Source organism: Meriones unguiculatus, chromosome 18, assembly GCF_030254825.1.
Source record: "Meriones unguiculatus strain TT.TT164.6M chromosome 18, Bangor_MerUng_6.1, whole genome shotgun sequence".
Lineage (NCBI taxonomy): Eukaryota > Metazoa > Chordata > Mammalia > Rodentia > Muridae > Meriones > Meriones unguiculatus.
In genome coordinates, this window is record NC_083365.1 from 16,414,028 (window position 1) to 16,435,107 (window position 21,080).

General features: G+C 42.6%; 1 protein-coding gene across 11 annotated transcripts in view; it reads left to right on the forward strand.

Moving 5' to 3' along the window:
- Positions 1-21,080, forward strand: part of Cep152 (centrosomal protein 152) — a 60,423-nt gene that overhangs the window by 7,385 nt on the left and 31,958 nt on the right. For 6 of the 11 annotated variants that reach the window (XM_060372034.1, XM_060372037.1, XM_060372041.1 and 3 more), the window contains exons 7-12: positions 2,448-2,591; positions 3,710-3,849; positions 8,760-8,960; positions 13,755-13,902; positions 15,806-15,897; positions 16,823-16,986. In XM_060372034.1, coding sequence (XP_060228017.1) covers positions 2,448-2,591; positions 3,710-3,849; positions 8,760-8,960; positions 13,755-13,902; positions 15,806-15,897; positions 16,823-16,986 — 889 coding nt within the window. The remainder of the gene's footprint in view (positions 1-2,447; positions 2,592-3,709; positions 3,850-8,759; positions 8,961-13,754; positions 13,903-15,805; positions 15,898-16,822; positions 16,987-21,080) is intronic. The other 5 variants (XM_060372042.1, XM_060372044.1, XM_060372043.1 and 2 more) reach the window with 2 other exon arrangements.

Here is a 21,080-nt window from a genome sequence, read left to right on the forward strand (position 1 = left end):
GCGCTTAATTGGGGCTTGCTTAGAGTTTCAGAGTTTAGTCCATTATCATGGCGGGGAGCATGGCAGCATGTGAGAGCCACATCATGGTCTGTAGGCTCAGAGAAAGGAGGAGAGAGAGAGAGAGAGAGAGAGAGAGAGAGAGGCTGGGTTTGGCATGGGCTTTTGAATCCTCCAAGCCTATCCCCAGTGATACACCTCCAAAACTGCCATAGCTCTTAATTCTTTTAATCCTTTCAGTTAGTGCCCCTCCCTGGAGACTTAGCTTTCAAATAATAGTCTATAGGGCTGTTCTTATTCGAACCACCGCATCCTGCAGCCTTTGTCTTTGATGTAGAGTATGTGTAAATATGACCACAAGGAAAACATTTAAAGTCTGTAGATGATTTTGAGATGAAATGCTAGTTAAAAAAATTTTTTAAAAACCCAAACAAAAAAGCTGTACATTGATTGTCCTGAGTGTTTTCACAGATGGAAGCTCTTATCATCATGCTTCTGGTGAATTAAATTAACTTTGAATTCTTTTGTGTATTGAAGAGCCAGTGTGACTCTAGAGTAACTGGAGAAGCTGTCCTAAATATAGGACACCTTAGCTAGGCCAGGCAGAGCAGGAGAGTGCTCTGTCTGGAGATAGAGTGTTGCTTTAGGGTTGTTTGGGCCACAGGACAGCTGCAGAGAGTCCCAGAGCTCATTTGCCTTGAAGGCATCAACACCAAGTGTAGGAGAGGCTTCTCCTTAAGGGAAGTGCAGTGAAGAAGTAGAGCAAGAAAGTGGCCAGGTGATCTGAGGTGGAGTGACATCATCATCACAGTCCCTCCCCCATCTGCCCCTTCAGTTCCCAGGAAGTGACATTGCTTTGTCTTTCCTTACTGTTCCTAAAAATCTGCATTTTATCAAGCTAATTCATTTCTAAGGTGATTGATAATTCATCTTTTTAAAGTTGACATTTAGAAGCTAATTGAATAACTTGATTGTAGCGCCAAATTTCTCAGCAGCAATAGTTAAAGAGTTCACTCAGGGCCACACAACCTCGGGAAGAGAAATCTGCGCGTTCTCTTTCATATGGAATATGTAATATAGGAATATATGTAATATAAGCCATATATGCAAATAAATGTACATATGGGCACAGTAAAACACGAAGAAAGAGAACAAGAAAGGCTAAATGTTAGAGGAAAAGGAAAGACTATTGGAAATGAATATGGGTTGTGAAAGAGGGCATGAACTAATCGCTTATATACTCCTAACTCTGCCTTGGATTTTTTGTTTTTGATGGTGGATAAGTGCACAAAATAGATTTGATAGTGAAATATAAAATCCAATGGGCAGTTCTGCAGTTTCTGTTTTGAATGACTACTCTTAACCATTTAGAAGTTTATTGAAGTTTGGGTCTGGTTAATTTTGGAGTGTAATTTTTTATTTGCAATTTTTTTTATAATAAAGTCTAAAATAAAAAGTGAATTTGGGGAGATGGGGCTTAGAGATAGTTTATTTTTGTTCCCTTCTGTAAGGCCAGAGAGATGCTTTCAATCTTCAGATTTATTATTATTATTATTTTTTTAATTTTTAAAGATAGGGATTTCAATATATAGCCTTGGTTTGGATCTTGCTATGTAGACTAGGATGGTCTTGAACTCAGAGAAACCTGCCTGCCTTTGCCTGAGTGCTGGGAGTAAAGGTGTGTACCACCATGCCTGGCCTTAGGTTTTATTTATTTATTTATTTTTTTATTTAGAAAAGAGTGCAGATTGCTTTGTTAATAAACACTTAATTTTTTCTATATTCATTTATTGATGTTATTGGCTGGTACAGAAGCACCAGCCAAATGAAGAATGTCACTGCAGAGTTGAAGTGTTATTCTTCTTATACCTGCCATTTTCCTATTCCTCTGATCTGGGTGTTCTCTACCATGACTTTGTTTCTGAAGAAGGCATCAGAGTTCATTCGCCTCTCTCTTAGCTAATTAACATAGCCGTTATGTGCCGATAAAAGCATAAAACAACATTCGCCCGTCAGCTACAGAGAATATACTGACAAGGCTATCTAGCAGTGTTGTTTTCAGACAGTGTGACAGCAGCTCCTGTGCTTGATCGCCCTTTGTTTGGCAGTAGCACGTTGCTCTGTTGTGGCTGCATGCTAGTTAGTTGTCCACATGTAACCCAGAGACTTCCCGCCAGGAGGCGACCCATGGTAAAGCATGTGGTATGTCCTTCAGCTGCACACTCCCAGAAATGGAACCAAAGCTTTACAAACTGTATGTCCTCACTACACGGTGCTCTCTGATATATTCTGGATAATCTGTCTTCATGGTCAAAAGGATGCAGGTCGCAGTCTACTGAATTGGTTTCATGATAGTCTACCAAGTTGTATAAAAAGCTTGAAATACACTACCCTAGCTTGTCGCAGATTTTAGTATGTGTTTATCTAATAAATTGTCTCTAATTCCAAAGCAGACTCTGCAGAAAATATACATATTATTCAACTCCAGGTTCTTAACAAAGCAAGGGAGAGGCAACTGGACAGCTTAGTTGCAAAGCTGAACGAAAGTGAACGCCAGATTCGGTATCTGAACCACCAGCTGTTAATAATACAAGGTGAGGTGGCTGATGGCTCGGAACCCCCTCCCCCACGAGCTGGGCAGTTGGTATCTAATAAGTTCATTTTAGTCTCCTTTAGCTTCTTGCGCTTTGCATTTCCAATACCCTCGTTTGAATGCGGCAGAGGGCTCACCTGAGTCAGCAGATCCCAAGCCCAGGGCTTCTGTGACTACTGTTTGCAGGCTGTTTTCTTTTCTCCTTTCCTTTCATTTTGTTTCCCTCCTCCTCCCAGGTGTTGGAGTCAGTGAGCGTGTGGGCATTGTTTAATTTTGCTGACAGCTTTCCACCCTAAAAGCTCCTGACTTTTACATTATTATCTTGATAATGATACATATATATATATATATATATATACACACACACACACATATACACACCTATGTATGTATGTATAATAACTTGATATAGTGATATAGGACACATGTTTAGTTTATAATGCAGTAGAAGTTAGGGACCCTCATTGCCATTTCTGGTATAACCATATGGAGGAAACAGATCAGGTCCTGACTGCTTATTCTTTTGGGCTCTAGCTGTAGTCAATATTTCGTTGTTTATTTGTAGAACAACTTTATGACGATTCTAGCTCATTTCAAATTTAGTTGATGGTGAAGCAAAAGCTCTCTCTGTAATGTTCACATAATCTTTTTGGAGAGAGCAACTTGTAAAATGTTTCTGAAGTATTTGGGAAAGACCAAAGACTGGGGAATTTAAGAATTCCTTCCAGGTGTGTGAAGGGGTGAGGGCCTTACTTCGTGGCCCCGTGATCTTGCCTCAGCCTTCGGAGTACTGGAATCACTGGTGTGTACAGCTATGGCACCTTTTGAATTGGCATGAGCTTTATCTGTGGAGCTTCCAAAGTGAACAGATGCCAGAAGTATTGGCATCTTCCTTTGCTGGGAAGGGGTTCAGTAAGGATTTACAGGCCATGGTTCTGGTTCTTTAAATTATTTTGCCATCAAATATATTAAAAATAATTTTTGGGTTATTTTTCCCTAAAGCAACAAAAACTCATTTATCTGAATTGAATTTCATTCAGATATAGATCTCATAGAGCTTGTGATAACTATGGTTTCACAACAGTGACATTATTTATGTAAATATCTTTCCTGCTCCAGATGAAAAGGATGGTTTGACGCTCAGCCTTCGGGAATCCCAGAAACTCTTTCAGAATGGAAAGGAAAGGGAGATCCAGCTTGAAGCACAGATAAAAACACTGGAGACCCAGATACAAGCATTCAAAGTCAGTGAAGAGAAGGTAAACTTGATCAATATTCATCAAAACTTGGTGTGGTGGTAGAGCGCTGGCTCTGCAGGTAAGGGCACTGGCTGCTCTTTGGGGGACAGGGTTCAATCCCAGCACCCTCATGGCAGCTTGCAGCCAGCCCCAGGGGATCCCGTGCCCTCTTCTGGCCTCAGGGCACCAGGCACATGTGTTTCACAGGTGTATATGCGGGCACAACATTCACATACGTACACACATGTGTACATACATAATTCAAAGAACAAACCCTTACTTTAGGACTAAGTTCAGAAGAACTTCGTTTCATAGACGCCTGCCGCTCACCTGGGGTCATCTGTGGGTGCCAGGAGGAGGAGGCAGTTCTCTGTTGATGGCTGTGTTTCCTGTCCTTTCTGGACTTTAATGCTCTTTCTCCAAAAGTTTCAACTACTCTAGCTTTGCCCTTTCTGCAAATTCTCTTACAGCCATCTGGATGATCCTTCCAGAATACAGTTCTAATTTTTTTTTTTTTTTTTGCTTAAAGGCTTTGCCTGACCTACTTCACCTATGAGGACAGGGTGGCCTGCTGTCCGTGGGTCATCTCTTCTCTCCTCAGTCTTAGGAGTGCCTGTTCCATGGCCACTGCCACTTGCTTACATCTTTTTACTGCCAAATCTCTCCTCAGGGTGATTACCCTGTTATAACAGACAGAGAATGTCTTGAAGGCATCATTAGGGTAGCTTCATGCTTGTAGCTCTGCCATGTAGGCCAGATTTTGGCCTGTAGTCGGTGGTCAGTATATGCTGAGTGAATGTTGCTTGGAATTAACTTAAGTTGTATATATGTTTTCTTTTTATATATTTTTCTGTTCCTGTTTGAATGCTTTCATGATGATAGCTTTATGGTATATTTTAAAATTGGCAAATACTTAAAATTTTTTGAATTTTCTTCTTTAGATTTTATAGATCAGTGTTTAATGTTTTCTGATTGGAAAGGCACTATGCTTCCATCATTTTATACATGTGTCATGCAGGTCTTAGAAGGACAAATTACTTACCCAAGGGTATAAAGTCAGTTATTGACAAATTCTGAAAGCGTGAAGATCTTGAACCAAATGGTTCCCTTCAGAGTTTCCTTATTTTAAGATTCTATGATAGCAACTTTCATCCCATCTGCAGCTTTAATTTTTCTTGCCATAAATCCTACATAATCCTAAAAGAAATAGACAATTTTCTTGATAGATTCCATTGACCAAAATTAAGTCAATTAAGATCAGGTAGAAAGATTGAATAGTCCTATTTCCCCCAAGGAAATAGAAGCAGTCATCAACAGTCTCCCTTCCAAAAAAAGTCCTGGGCCAGATGGATTCAGTGCAGAATTCTACCAGACCTTCAAAGAAGTGCTAGCTCCAATTCTCTCCAAACTATTTCACAAAATAGAAACAGAAGGAACATTACCAAACTCATTCTATGAAGCCACAGTCACCTTGATACCTAAACCGCAAAAAGACCCAACAAAAAAGAACTTCAGACCTATCTCTCTTATGAACATTAATGTAAAAATACTCAATAAAATACTTGCAAACTGAATCCAAGAACACATCAAAGATACCGTCCACCATGACCAAGTAGGCTTCATCCCAGGCATCCAAGGGTGGTTCAACATATGGAAATCCATCAATGTAATCCACCACATAAACAAACTGAAGGAGAAAAACCACATGATCATCTCCTTAGATGCGGAAAAAGCATTTGACAAAGTCCAACACCCATTCATGTTTAAAGTCTTGGAGAGATCAGGGATACAAGGCACATACCTAAACAAAGGCAATATACAGCAAGCCTATAGCCAACATCAAACTCAATGGAGAGAAACTTAAATCAATCCCACTGAAATCAGGGACAAGATAAGGCTGCCCATTCTCTCCATATCTCTTCAACATAGTACTTGAAGTCCTAGCCAGAGCAATAAGACAACTAAAGGAGATCAAGGGGATACAAATTGGAAAGGAAGAGGTCAAAGTGTCACTATTCACAGATAATATGATAGTATACATGAGCGACCCCAAATATTCAACCAGAGAACTCCTCCGGCTGATAAACACCTTCAGCAAAGTGGCAGGATACAAAATCAACTCAAAAAAATCAGAAGCCCTCCTGTATACCAAAGACAATAGGGCCGAGAAAGAAATTATGGAAACAACACCCTTCACAATAGCCACTAATCACATAAAGTACCTTGGGTTGACACTAACCAAGCCAGTGAAAGACCTGTTTGAGAAAAACTTCAAGTCTCTGAAAGAAATTGAAGAAGATATCAGAAGATGGAAAGATCTCCTGTGCTCATGGATTGGCAGGATTAACATTGTGAAAATGGCCATCCTGCCAAAAGCAATCTACAGATTCAATGCAATTCCCATCAAAATACTAACTCAATTCTTTACAGACCTTGAAAAAAAGATTCTCAGCTTCATATGGAGAAACAAAAAACCCAGAATCTCCAAAACGATCCTGTACAACAACAGATCATCTGGAGGTATCTCCATCCCCAATCTCAAGCTGTACAACAGAGCAATAGTAATAAAATCTGCATGGTACTGGCGTAGAAACAGAAAGGAGGATCAGTGGAACCGAATAGAAGACCCAGAAACAAACCCACACACCTATGAATACTTGATTTTTGACAAAGCAGCCAAAACCATTCAATGGAAAAAAGACAGCATCTTCAACAAATGGTGCTGATCCAACTGGATATCTACATGCAGAAAAATGAAAATAGATCCATATTTATCACCCTGCACAAAACTAAAGTCCAAGTGGATCAAAGACCTCAACGTAAAACCAGATACTCTAAATCAGTTAGAAAGAAAAGTGGGGAACAGCCTAGAACTCATTGGCACAGGAGAGAACTTCCTGAACAGAACACCAACAGCACAGGCTCTAAGAGCAACAATCAATAAATGGGACCTCATGAAGCTGAAAAGCAAAGGACACCGTCATCAAAACAAAACGAATGCCTACAGATTGGGAAAGAATCTTCACCAACCCTTTATCTGACAGAGGGCTAATATCCAGTATATATAAAGAACTAAAGAAGCTGAAAAACAACAAACCTAGTAATCTAATTAAAAAATGGGGAACAGAGCTAAACAGAGAATTCTCGATAGAGGAATATCAAATGGCAGAGAAACACTTAAAGAAATGCTCAACATCATTAGCCATTAGGGAAATGCAAATCAAAACGACCCTGAGATTTCACCTTACACCCATCAGAATGGCCAAGATGAAAAACTCAAGTGACAACACATGCTGGAAAGGTTGTGGAGAAAGGAGAACCCTCCTCCATTGCTGGTGGGAATGTAACTGGTACAACCACTTTGGAAGTCAATCTGGCGCTTACTCAGACAATTAGGAATAATGCTTCCTCAAGACCCAGCTATACCACTGCTAGGTATATACCCAAAATTTGCTCAAGTATACAACAAGGACATTTGCTCAACCATGTTTGTAGCAGCTTTATTTGTAATAGCCAGAACCTGGAAACAACCCAAATGTCCATCAACAGAGGAATGATACAGAAATTGTGGTATTTTTACACAATGGAATACTACTCAGCAATCAAAAATGAGAAGATCATAAAATTTGCAGGCAAATGGTGGGATCTAGAAAAGATCATTCTGAGTGAAGTATCCCAGAAGGAGAAAGACAAACATGGTATATACTCACTTATATAGACCTACAAGATATGATAAACATAATGAAGTCTATACACCTAAAGAAGATAAACAAGAAATTGGACACGGGGTAAGATGATCAACCCTTACTTAGAAAGACAAATGGGATGTGCATTGGACGTATGACAGGAGTCTACCATAGAAGGCATCTGAATTACTATACCTAGCAGTGTTTCAAAACAGATACTAAGACTCATAACCAAACCTTCGGCAGAAGGGGAGTTAGTATGACGTGGAAAGTATAGGAGCTCCACAAGGACCAAATATATCTGGGCACAGGGTTTTTTTCTGAAACTGTTTCTCCAACCAAGGACCATGTATGGATATAACCTAGAACCTTTGCTTGGACAATGCTTGTGGTAGCTCAGTAACCAATTTCCCATACTAAGGGGAACAGGGACTATTTCTGACAGGAACTCAATGGCAGGCTCTTTGACCTCCCCACTCCCCAAGGGAGGAGCAGTCCTGCTAGGCCACAGAGGACTTTGCAGCCAGTCCTGAAGATACCTGATAAAACAGGGCCAGACGAAAGGGGAGGAGGTCCTCCCCAATCCGTGTACTTGGAAAGGGGCAGGGAGGAGCTGAGGGAGGGATGGTGGGATTGGGAGGGAATAAGGGAGCAGGATACAGCTGGGATACAGAGTTAATAAAATGTAACTAAAAAAAAGAAAAGCCTACATAATCACAGATTTGGGGCATCAAGAAACCATCTGTGGGTCATTATTTTACCTACAGTATCAGCTACCCTTTGAGAACTCTTTATGCTGGGATGTGGTGGCATGTGCTTGTACTCCTAGCCACTCAGGGGCTGAGGCAAGATTACCTGACCCTGGGAATTTGAAGCCAGCCTGGGCAGACAGTGGGATCCTGTCACAAAAAAAAAAAAAAAAAAAACAAGAAAACAACTTTTTATTTAGCAAATGACCATTCTTAGGTTTGCAGCCTTTGAAGGAGCAACATTTTTCTGGGACCCTACAACTGGGTGTCCTCTCGCTCTGCTAACAGAATGGTGCAAACAGTGCTAGGGCTAATGCTGCAGCAGGGGCCCCTTGCTCTTCAGAATCCGCATTCACCCTCTGCATGTCCATGTGCCGTCTAGCTTGTCAGTGAGTGACTGTTCCCAGCAGGCTGGGCTCTCGATTTGCAGCTGGGGCAGTCTTCAGGAGTATAGTTAAGCTGCTATTAACATGGGTGCCCTGTGTGTGTTTGCTAGCTGACCAAGAAGGCCAGGACAACCGAGATCACCTTGGAGAGCTTGAAACAGCAACTGGTGGAGCTCCATCATTCCGAGTCACTTCAGCGAGCCAGAGAGCAGCATGAGAGCATTGTCGCGGGCCTCACGCAGAAGTACGAAGAGCAGGTGTTATCCTTACAGAAGAATTTGGATGCTACCGTAACAGCCCTTCAGGAACAGGTCAGGTGATTCCTAATGAGCACTGTCAGTTGACTAAGGTTGGATATTTTGTAGTCTGCCAGTTAGAAATTTTGTTGGTAAAAATAGGTATGAAATTGTGGCTAACCTCCCCCCCTTTTTGTTTGTTTGTTTGTTTGTTTGTTTTTTAATTATGAGTATGTCTGAAACCCTGTTTTGGATACCTTTCTTGTAGGATCAGTTGGTACCCTTATTTTTTATAATATTTATACGTATTGTTGATACTGTTGTAGAGAAAATGCCAACTGAAGGGCATGGGTGTATTGGCATTGGCCAGAGCCTGAGGTTGACCCGGAGCCCTTTGTAGATCTCTGAGCATTCACCTCTCAATAAGGAGTGTTGAGAAATGGCTTTTTTTTTGAGAATAGAAGTTGGATATCTGGAATCTAGTATTCTCATGGCTGACAGATGCTTCAAATTGGAAATTGCACACCAAACCTCTTGTGGACTGGTCATAGTCAGTGTTGTATAAGACAAATCTTTGGGCTAAGTGCATTTGTGTGTGTGTGTGTGTGTGTGTGTGTGTGTGTGTGTGTATACACACACACACATATGTATACACACATAACATAAATATATGTATTTATACATATTTCCTGAGTAGTTTTTATGTCAATTTGACATAATAAGCTAGAGTCACCTGAAAGGAGGGAACCTCAATTGAGAAAATGCTTCCATAAGATTGGCTGTAGGCAGGCTTGTAGAGCATTTATAAAATTAGTGATTGATGTAGGAGGGCCCCGCCCATTGCGGGTGGGGCCGCTCCTGGGCTGGTGGTCCTGGGTTCCATAAGAAGGCAGGCTGAGCAAGCCATGAGGAGTCAGTAAGCAGCACCCCTCCATGGCCTCTGCGTCAGCTTCTGCCTCCAGGTCCCTGCCCTGCTTTAGTTCCTGCCCTCACTTCCTTCCTGCCCCAAACAGTGATGTGGAAGCATAAGCCAAATAAACCCTTTCCTCCCCAACTTGCTTCTGGTCACGGTGTTTCATCACAGCAATAGTCACCCTGACTAGGACAATAATATGTGAAGTAAATTTCATGTTTAATCTTGAGTCTCATCCCTAATACAACTATATGTATTTACAAATTTCCCCAAAATGATATGTTTCCCGTGCTGGACACCCAGTCTGTGTAATGTATAAAGTAGGGAGCAAAGTCTGATCCAGATAAACTGCATATTTCACAGTTGAATTTTATATTTGTGTCCAAGAGGAGTAAGCATTGAAGGCTCAGGCTGTGTTGAGTGGCAGGTTACTTGCCTAGGTTGATTGAATACAGTTCCAGGATGAATTTCCCCTAATATAATTTAAGAACTAAGTCAGCCCAAGAGAAAAAGGGAAGAACCCAAGAAATGAGGGTATGACAAACCTCCCACACCCCAAATTCCCTCTGATTCGGGTTGCTATCTCTGACTTGCATGGCCGACTCTACCTTTATGTATGGTTGGTAGACCCATTATGGCAGAGTAATTGTGTAACCTCTTACTCCATTACTGTTTTTATTTTGTGTTATATATTTTATTTTATTCATGACCTCATCTCATGTAGCCCAAGCTGTCCTCCAGCTTGCTCTGTAGCCAGCGGTGAGTCTGAACCTCTGATCTTCTGCTTCGCTTTCTGAGTGCTGGGGCGGTGGTCCTTCCCCACCGTGCTCCGTTTCTGGGATGCTGGCGATTTGTCTGGGTTTGGGGCCGGTGAGGCCAGCCTTCCTCCACCTCATCCCAGTCCGTGTTACTCGTATGTGTATTTATGTATTTTATTCAGTTTATTGTTCTTTTCTTTTTACATAGAAAATATTATGACTTTGGTCATAATGGAGGCTTTTGAGGGATGGGAAAAAATAAAGGTGTGCCTGTTCAGGGTCTGCTTTGCAGAAATTTAGCTGGAATTTGGGGTGCACTTTTTTGTTATTTTTTCTGCCAGTTGTCTAAGGAATTTTTATTTATTTAATTTTAACATAAACCATTATAAAAAGACATCACACTGAAATTAATCAGGCTCAAACTGTACATTTCAGTGACCTTCTATCTAGGTAGACGTCAGTTGCTGTTTTATCTTAGGATGTTTATTTGTTCATGTTGCTTTTGGGGAACACAGTGGTATCACACAGTTGTCAGCAGCCCTTGGCCGATTTAGGAAGCTGGAATCTATCAGCTCCTGCGGAATGTTTGAAGAGCATTGCTTCCGCTACTTGACATGTTCTCACTGGGACCAGGTGGGAAGAATTTCTAGTGGGTTTGGAAACCTTTCTTCTAGAAATGGCTGGTACAAATGTTGGCACAGCCCCAAACTGTTCTCAGGACAACCTCCCAGGTTCAGCCCACTCTCTTACAACCAGTTCCTTCCAGTCTGTGGTGATTGCAGGACGGGTAATGACTCAAAGCCTGTGCCTCTGGCTTCTTTTTCTGATCCCATGCCTGCCATCACCACTCCAGAAAAGGGGCCTTAGACTAGAAGATAGGACAGAATCTTGGTTCTGTGCAGAGTAGGCTTCAGACTCCAGACCACTGTGTCTTATCCCCCAACCCTGGGAGTGGTGTTTATGGTATGTCCTTTGTAAACTTCTTATGAATTGGCTCAGCAGGGTTTGTAATAAGGAGTCAAATACTAGTATCTGATCTGTATAATCCAATTGCTTCCTAATTGGAAGAGTGCTACAAAAGTCAGATTCATACCACAAGTGAGAGAAAGGTAAAGAATTTCCCATGATTTCACCTCCCGCCCCCTGTGCTTAGTCCCCTCATTCCACAGCGTGACTCTCGTATCCTCACAACGTGATGGTGATGTGTGGAACTCATTGGGAGCAAGTGACATCCTGATGCTAGTGAGTTTTTTTATCGTGAACGTAGAATTTCTGTCCAGTTATTTAGTTCTTTATTGATTTTGTCAGAGTTGTGTAGTTTCTCCATTTTTGGAGTGGTATTGTAAATGCCATGACTTTTTAAATTTCAAATTCTACTTGCTCTTTGTGGTAGACAGGAAAGCGCTCCCCCCCCCATTAGCTGCGTTCTGTAGTCGCTTACTCGTTTTAGTAGGGTTTCCCTTCTTCTGATTTTCTGTGTAGTAGATCATGTCATTCATGGACAAAGAGAGTTTTGCTGTCTTTTTTTGTCACTTGTATTCCCTTTATTTCATTTTCTTAACAAGAACTAATAACATGGTGCTCAAAGGCAAGAAGGGGCATCTTCCCTGGTCCTCCTCTTCGTGGAAAAGTTTCAGCTTTTCCTGTTAAGTATGCTAGATTTAGAAAGTTCTTTAGGCTTATTTTTCTTTTAAATCATGAAAGGTTGCTAGTTGTATTTTGAAGGACAGAATTCAGCCCAGAGACCGCCTACTTGCTTAGAATGGGAGGCGTGCAGGTCCGACACTCCGAGGTTTTTGAATGTCTGTGTACCTAGTGAAATTGGAGAAATACAGGGCTATAGCGTATTATTAACTTCATGCTTTCCTTAAACATCATGTTTTCTATGTAGAAAAGACTGCATAGGGCAGATTGTAACAATTCAAAACTACCGAGACCTCTAGAATATGGGGCGCCTTGCCACCCTATCATGATGAGCATTTGTGCTGCATTCCTGTTAGCTCATCATGCCTCAGCCACGTCCTGCTGGCTCGCTAGACCTGTGCTTCCCAAGCTGGCCTGGGAACAACAGCAGCAGCATGCCGAGAGCTTTGCTGTGCTGAATAAACATGGACTGCTTTCCAGAAGCTTCATTTTGCTAAAAATCTGGTAGAGAAATTTAAAGCCAACATAGCTGTATGATGACATAGAATACACAGCTCACAGGTGAAAACCTTCAGTGCCCTTTTCCTTTGCACAGGGGTATTTCCATTTTATTTGTATTTCGGGCATCCCTGTATCCATGGCAAGAGCATTACTGAGGTTCAGGCTGTCAGGAAATCTGGTCTCAAAGGCCCATGTGTTCTTACTTCAGAGCTCTCGCTACTGCTTTTCTCAGGGAGTTTCAGACTGCTGCTACACTGATCTGCCGCCTTTCTCCTGCTTTGATTGACATTCAGCCTGAGCAGCTTTTAGCTGAGACGTGATGATTGTTACAGTGATGGTTTCTTCTACTTGGGCTCCAAACTCTATGTTTTCTTAGTGAAGAAATGTCTGCTGTATACACAGTATCTTTCTCTCTCCATGTATGTATGTAGGCATACTGATCCTTCTCCCACAGTGTCTGTTTTCTATATATCCTCGTATAGGCACACTCAACAATTACTGTGTCTTTTTTGTCATTAAGTTTTCAAGTATTCATCGTAATGCCTTTTATGCACAACATAATGCAGAGATGCCTTTGGGAGACAAGTAGGATGTGTAAAAGGTAGAAAGAGGAATATTAGAAAAACAGATCAAATTTAAGAGAAACTCAGGAGGGAAAGATTATTTTTGGCTGCCCTGGATAGAATGAGCCGTTGGCTGCTCAGAACAGAGTTTCCATGTTTTCATCTGTTTCCTTGTCTGAGGATATGGATTTCATGACTCAAAGTGGTTTTCCTGCATTTGTGTATATACATGTTAACACAGCATAAAATGCAAACAGGACTGTAACCTATTTCCTTTGGCATGAATAGAACTGAGTTTAGAATAACAGTATCTTACGGGGTTCTCTGTTAGCCGGGCCTCTCCCTCAGGTCACGTATTCTCTTGTTCTCATCCTGTGCACAGGTTAACCCCGTTCTCATCCTGTGCACAGGTTAACCCCGTGTCATCTGACAGTGTCCTTTCTCCTAACACTGGTCGTGAAAATGACTTGCCAACTTTTCTTCTGCTTAGGAAAATGTTTGTGCACGTCTGAGGGATCACGTGCAGCAGCTGGAGAGGAACCAGGAAGCAGTCAAGTTAGAGAAGACTGAGCTCATCAACAGGCTGACGAGGAGCCTCGAGGACAGCCAGAAGCAGTGCGCCCACCTGCTGCAGTCAGGTGCGTGTGCTGGGGGTGTTCCCCAGAGACCCCTGTGACGTGTACAGCTGGCTCCCTGAACTACAGTTTTACTTATTTTTATGAGGTGTGTAGGAGCGTGGGCTTGCACGAGCATGCCATTTCCCGTGTAGAGACTGGAGGGCGACTTTCAGAGTTGCTCCTCTCTTTTGACCTGAGTTCTGGAGCTCAGACTCGGGCTGTCTTGCCAACCCTTCCCGACACAAATTGCACTTTTACCCGCTGAGCCATCTCACCAGCTCAGAGCCCTGAAGTATAAAAAGCAGAGGAGACAGAAAGGTTCACCAGAAGTCAGATTGTTTTAGAAAGGATTATATGTGCACTCCATACTAAAGGCGCAGTTTTGTTTTGTTTTGTTTTGTTTTGTTTTTTTCTGTTATTTAATCTGGAAAATACAGGCAAGGATACAATCCAATAACCACCACCAGCACTCCTCCTCCTCCTCCTCCTCCTCCTCCTCCTCCTCCTCCTCCTCCTCCTCCTCCCAACCGGTGCTGTGGAGCCTGAAACTGCTTCCTGAAAGGGAAAGGAAAGGAATTCACATGCCAGGTGGCGCTCCGCTCCAAAAATGCAGTTCTCAGCCACCTTTGACTATTCGATCTCGTGGTAGTTGCCCGATTAAATAGTTCTGTCATTTTGTTTAACTTTGGTTTTGTTATTCCCTCACAATGGTCAGCTACTTACCTGGACACTGGGTTACATTTTTGTCACTGTTAAGATTTCTAGCACGGCCTCTGTGGTATTTGAAACATTTCCTATGCTTTTCATGGTGGCGGTGCTTCCAATTATTTTTATCAAATGCTGTTAAAGGCTGTGAAACGTCAAGTTGATACACAGACTATGGGATAGACAACATTATCCTCATTTCTGGTTGACAGTCAGTCTGGATTTTTATTAGCTAATTAATATACACACAAGTCACATTTTATAGCGTAAGCGAGTCAGACGGCTGGTACAGGGTGTGGGAGTGTGGGTTAACTATACAGTGAAAGTACTAAAGTTCGAGGCTGCCTGTGGCTCTGTGTGTTCTGCTGAGGGACCAGTTTTGGATCCTATTCTCTTTAGGCTCTCCTCTCGCCCTGCTTAGCTATTGATCAAGCTTCCCCCTTGCCATGACTTGGTGAGTCTTTTCCTTGGCTGTGAAAGGCTTTGAACCATGATTACTTCCCCCAGCTGTGTTCTGAGAAGGCTGTCTCCGTTTAAAGAAACCCCCAATCCACCTTTTGAACTAGAATCTCTCAGTACACTTCAACTATGAGTTTGTTGGGGATGGAGAGGTGGCTCAGAGGTGAAGGGCACCTCCTGCTCCTGCAGAGGAATAGAGTCCATTTCACAGCTCCCATAGAGCTCACAACTGTCTGTAAATCCAGCTCCAGGGGACCTGACACCCTCTTCTGGCCTCAGTGGGTGGGTGTACATACACACACCCACACACACACGAATGCCAATCTTTAAAATAGTAGTAGTTTGCTAAAATTTTATAAATACTGCTGTAATATACACCTTTTCTATGTGGAGATGGGAATGTTGGAAGTAGAAGCATTTTACAAGGAGCAAGATACAGTTTCCTCATAGGGCAGAAATGGAAGGGTAGACCTTTCTTGGCTTCCGTGAGCTGGAACCTCTGTGCCCACCAGATGACTGCTGTGGTCTGTGGGTGCAGCAGTCACCACTTAGCGCTTACAGGGTCCAAGGCCGTGAGCTCCTTGAGCCCTAAATCTCAGGCACCTGTGGATCTCTTTGAGGTCTCCCATGGCTGCCTATCTGTGTGGCCCTAACATCATAACAATAAAGCAGACTCCACCTCAAGCCTTGGTGGGTCCCAGTCCTGTAGGCGTGAACACCGTGCTTCCTTTCAGTTACATAGCCTGTGACTCTCTCGCAGGCTCCATGCAGGAGGTGGCTCAGCTACAGCTACAGCTGCAGCAAGCGCAGAAGGCCCACATCCTAAGTGAGAGCATGAATAAGGCTCTGCAGGTGAGTACTGTCTCCCAGAAGAGACGGGGGTAATGCTCTCCGTGCAATAAAAGTGGCCAGACCATCTTGAGACCAGCCAGGGAAGCTTTTCAGGATCTCGTCCCACACCACCATTAGTTAGACCTAGGTGTTCCAGCCCAGTTCTGATGAACTGCACAGCCAGGCCTCTGCCTCCTCCTGTCAGTCTGTCTACCGTCTCTCCTGCCTCTGCAGGTGTATCCCAGGGATGAGGTCATCTGCAGGTGTTGGGAATATTTAATCAGGCTCTGATTCTCTCACATTCTCCATACACTTTAATTTTCCTAAAAGGTAAGGAAAATGCCGGAGAGGAGTTCTAGTGTTCCCTCTGCTGAAGGAGGTGCTCTCCCATTGATCCTGCAGGCAAAGCAAGGCACGAATCTGCAGATAGAGCATAGCACGCTCCTGCAGGCAGAACATAGCACACTTCTGCAGATAGAGTATAGCATGTTCTTGTAGGCAGAGCATAGCACGCTCCTGCAGGCAGAGCATAGCACACTTCTGCAGATAGAGTATAGCATGTTCTTGTAGGCAGAGCATAGCACGCTCCTGCAGGCAGAGTATAGGACACTTTTGGCAGGTAGCACACATAGCATGCTCTGGCCGAGCTGTTTGTTTTATCCTCTGCTGTAGTGAAGCCAGAACACCAGAGGCATCTCAGCTAAGAGGATTTGTAAATCAGAAGGTTGTAGAAAGAACCGCCTGCCTTTGCTTCTTCATTCATTCGAAATACATTCATTTGAACACACAGCAGGAACTGGCCTTTATGAAGTGATTTAGAACGAATGTTAAGAATGCATTTGAATGATTTTTCTGCATTCTACTGATTATTAAAGTTTGAACCCCAGAATATCTGATTTTGTTATCCAAGAAAATGAGAAAAGTTGTTTTTGGTATTTTGTTCTAGGAGGAATTAACAGCACTTAAGGAAGAGATTTCTCTCTATGACTCTGCTGCAGAGCTCGGAGTCCTTCCAGGTGACTCGGAAGGAGACTCGAGTATAGAGCTCACTGAGTCATGCGTGCACTTGGGCATTAAAAAAGCCAATTGGAAACAATCCAAAGCTAACAGGTACTGTATGAGTAGTTTACTGTAGAATAATTTATGTTACTAAAGCTGGTGATGGGGGCACAGGTGGCACCATGTATAAAATAAAAACCTGATTAGGGGACCCTGTGTCTTAGAAATTCTTAGTGAAGTATGAATGCCTGAACATCCAAACAAACAGAAATCTGAGGTCATCACACTGTGCTTGTAGTCCTCATTATGCAGATAGGTACCAGTTACATAAAGCTAAGAAGGGGTTTATGTAGTTAAAATATACAGATTATGGGGCTGGGGAGAGGGCTCAGTGGGTAAGAGAGCTTGCTGTGTGGGCATAAGGACCTGAGTTCAAATCCTTAGCACATATGTTCAAAAGGTAGGCGTAGCTACCTGCACCTGCAATCCTAGCGATGTGGGAGGCTGAGGCAGGAGGACAGCAGAGGATTGCTGGCCACCAGCCTCACTCCAGGTTCAGCGTGAGACCTTGTTTCAAGGGAAGTGGAGGGTGATAGAACAGGACACCTAATGCACAAGTGTGGGCACACACATGTATACACACCCGGGTACGCACCACACACGTCTTCCACTCATGCATGCACAGACATACCGACTACGTATGTGTGAGCTATTTAGGTGACTGTCTACTTGTAATGTGTTGGCCTTGTGTGTTAAAAATAGGTATTTTGCATTAATCAGTCATCTGTGAGAAAATAAGCATAGCAGTAGTGTTACGTTTTCCTTGGAACCTTACTGAGAGTTTAAATGATTATTTATTTATTTATTTATTTATTTATTTAATGCACGTTTTGCCTGCATGCTGGTGCCCACAGAAAGTTAGAAGGTGGCATCAGATCCCTTGGAATTGGAGTTAGGAATGACTGTGAGCCACCATGTGGGAACTGGGAACTGAACCTGGGTCCTCTGCCAGAGCAGCCAGTGTTCTTACCCACTGAGCTGATTCTCCAGCCCCGAGATCTCACTTTTAAAACAGAGGTTCTGTCATGCCACTGCTATTGTAGATATTTTTTTCAGTCACATGGGCAAGAGGGATGGGGAGAGAGTGGAGAGGGCTGAAGAGTTAGTTACATAGTTGAGTCTAGGCACTCAGTGGATGCTCTAGACACTTGGTGAACTTTGCATCTTTGCTGCGTGGAAGGTATTCTGTGAGGTCCTGAAATAGTCTTTTAAAAAGCCAGTATAAACTGTCCCTTCCCCAAGGAGTCGGAAGTTTCTTGGCCAGATGAAAGGAGACATACCCAGTGAACAATGAAATGCTGTTTAGTCAGTTCTAGGTTTGACATATTCCGTGAGAGGATTTATCCACTCTCCCTGCTGGTTGGCGTTAGGGATGAGCGATGGAATACCCTCAGATTAGGTTTAGGTAAAGCAAGAGCCCAGGATCTTGCTCATTCTAAGGAAGTGCTGCATCACTGACCTCTGAAGAAGGTGCTTCTTGAAAGCACTTGGCTTCATCACCGCTGACTGTGCCCACAGTCTTCAGTGCATTGTTGTTTAATACAGGTGTGTCAAGTAGTAAGCAACCAAGCACAAACCTACGTCTCCTGACAAGTTTGCTCTCCAAGGCCTTCGGGAAGACTGTATTTTAACGCTGCCATTACAGTTTTAGAGTAAGATTTAGTCGGTTGGAATCTAAAGTAATGAGGTGATACTGCAAGGGAAGATGCTATTCTTTAGCTTAGTAAGGTTCCATTTACCTGGGTGTCTTTTCTTCTGGGGCTCTTGTCACTACAGATAACAGCTATGCCTGGAGGAGAGCAAAGAAGAAAATAGTGGAACTAACTAGACTGACGTTTTTTTGGTGGGAAAGATTCTCAGGTTCTTTCCTAGGGCCATGTTGACCTGGGTTTCTTTCTATCCCATTACCTGGTTTACAGATGGAGGCCACTATGGCTGAGATGAAGTGTGGGTAAGTGCTGTCAGGCCAGCTTTAGCTGGGGGAGAAGTGTGGTAAGCTGAGCATGGCAAAGTGGCTCTCAATAGGAGTATTTGGACCTTATTACGTGATATTGAACAAAGCTTCCACTATGGCTGGTGAATGCCAAAGAAGTATCTTATTATTTTTATGCTTAGGTACTTATAATTTGAAGTTACATGTGATCAGAAAACACTTTTCTGGGAATGCCTCATTTTTTGTCACTGAATTCTCAAGGGCTAGTGAGAGAGCATAGGCTTCAGATCCAGACTGGTTTAAACTATAGCTTTGCCCTTTATTGCTAATAAATGGTCTTATGCCAACTTTTTAACTTGCTTTTATCAGGCTTGCTCTCTCTTGGAACTTCAAGTGATAATTAAAATAGATAATGAACGTGACTATCCTGGAATATGTCCTAGCACTTATGTTAAGTACTGAAAAATGATAGCTATTTTATGGATGATTTTTTAAAATATGCCATTGATCAGATTTTACGTTAGTCTACTTTGAGTGCAATACATCCTTTATAAAGCATTTTGATCCTCAGTCTCATGACAAATGTTGGCTTTCCTGGAGCAGAGAGAGGTGAATCACTTGGCTCAGGTGTCACAGGTACCACCAGGACTTGAACTCAAAACTCCTCAGGCCCGGCTTAATTTTCTGCTTGTTCACAGTTATACGATAGTCAAGCCTTTTTACTTTAAATTTCATTCTTCTTTATCTCTCTTATGCTGAAGATTAAAGATAGTTCATTAAAAAATATTTTTCTCCAGTTTATTACTACTTGTATTTTAGTTAGTGCTGTGGTTGGCCCTGGAACCGAGTGATGAATGAATGCAAGCGCATTGCTCTCTCGGTAGACATATCTTTATCCGTTAAGGCAGATTCTACCTCGTGTACCTTTTGTTTGGTTTTTGTTTTGTTCCTTGAAGGTAGGCTATTGGTGTGTATCCCAGGCTGGCCTCAAATACACAATGTTGTCCTGGACTCCCAAGAACTGGAATTATTGGCCTGTACCACCAAGCCTAGCTACTCTTTTAATTTCTATTTATATAACATTCATAGCCACAATGTAGCAATTCTAAAGTGTGTTCCTGTAGCTAATAGACTTGAGGCCTCTCATCATTATTACAAAGAAATGACTGACTCACTCACCTGAGAATGTGGAGAATCACCGCATAGGAGCGGGTAGTTGGTGAGAGCTCTAGGAAAGCCATCCGCTAAGTGCAACATCCAGAGGACGCATGCAGCTTGGAATCGCTCACCCAACAGAGGTCAATAGTTACCCGTTCTTGAGAAGCATTCTCGTAGCAAATTTGAAGAACATAGGAGAGAAGAAAGGTGTGTTTTCTAGGAGTGAGTTGATTTGTTGAATGAAAGGAAGCGAATTTTCCCAGTGTGAGTTACTTTCTTTCTTGACTTGAGCAGCTTTGAGATCATTGCCCCAGGAATCAGCGGCTCTCGGCTTTGGCTGCCAATCACCACCCTGTGGGCTGCTGCCTAGTGAAGGGTTTAGCTTCAATGTTCTGTTTTACATGGATGGGATTTGAGAGGCTAAATCTACACAGCCTGTAGACGGCTTCCTCTCCGTTATTATAGTTGGCTGCGAAGCCCAAACAATAAACATTTAACAAGGGAATGCCTCTTTCCTTTGGTCTTCTCAGCAGGCCTTAGAAGAGACTACAGTTTTATTTGGGTTCCAGAAAACTAGTCTCCATAGGGTACTCTGATGCTTGGGCAGTGTGGTCAACACCCAAGACTCTTTCCTTTAGAGGAAGGAGAGAAATTATTTCATAAGCACTTTCTCTGCTCTCTGCTCTGGCTTCCTCTGAGAGTACAGAGTGTGTTATCTCAGTGGCCTGTGTTCCGTCAGAAGAGGAACCAGGGGGCCTCCCTTGCTAGCTGAGTAAACTGAGTGCTCATGGTTCATCACATCATATAGCAGAGTGCTTTGTTATCTGTTATGTCTCTTACATAGCTGTATCTGTGATAGTTACATCCCTATAGAAATGGAAACGACTTAAATAGGCAAGGTTTCATTTATGCAAACACATGCAGAATATATTTATGGATATTGTTATAAATCTGTGTGTATATAATATATCCATCCTAAGGAGCTTTGTTTATATTGTTAAAAATAAATTAACCTAATGATCGAGTCATTCTCTCTTCACACATACATGATAGT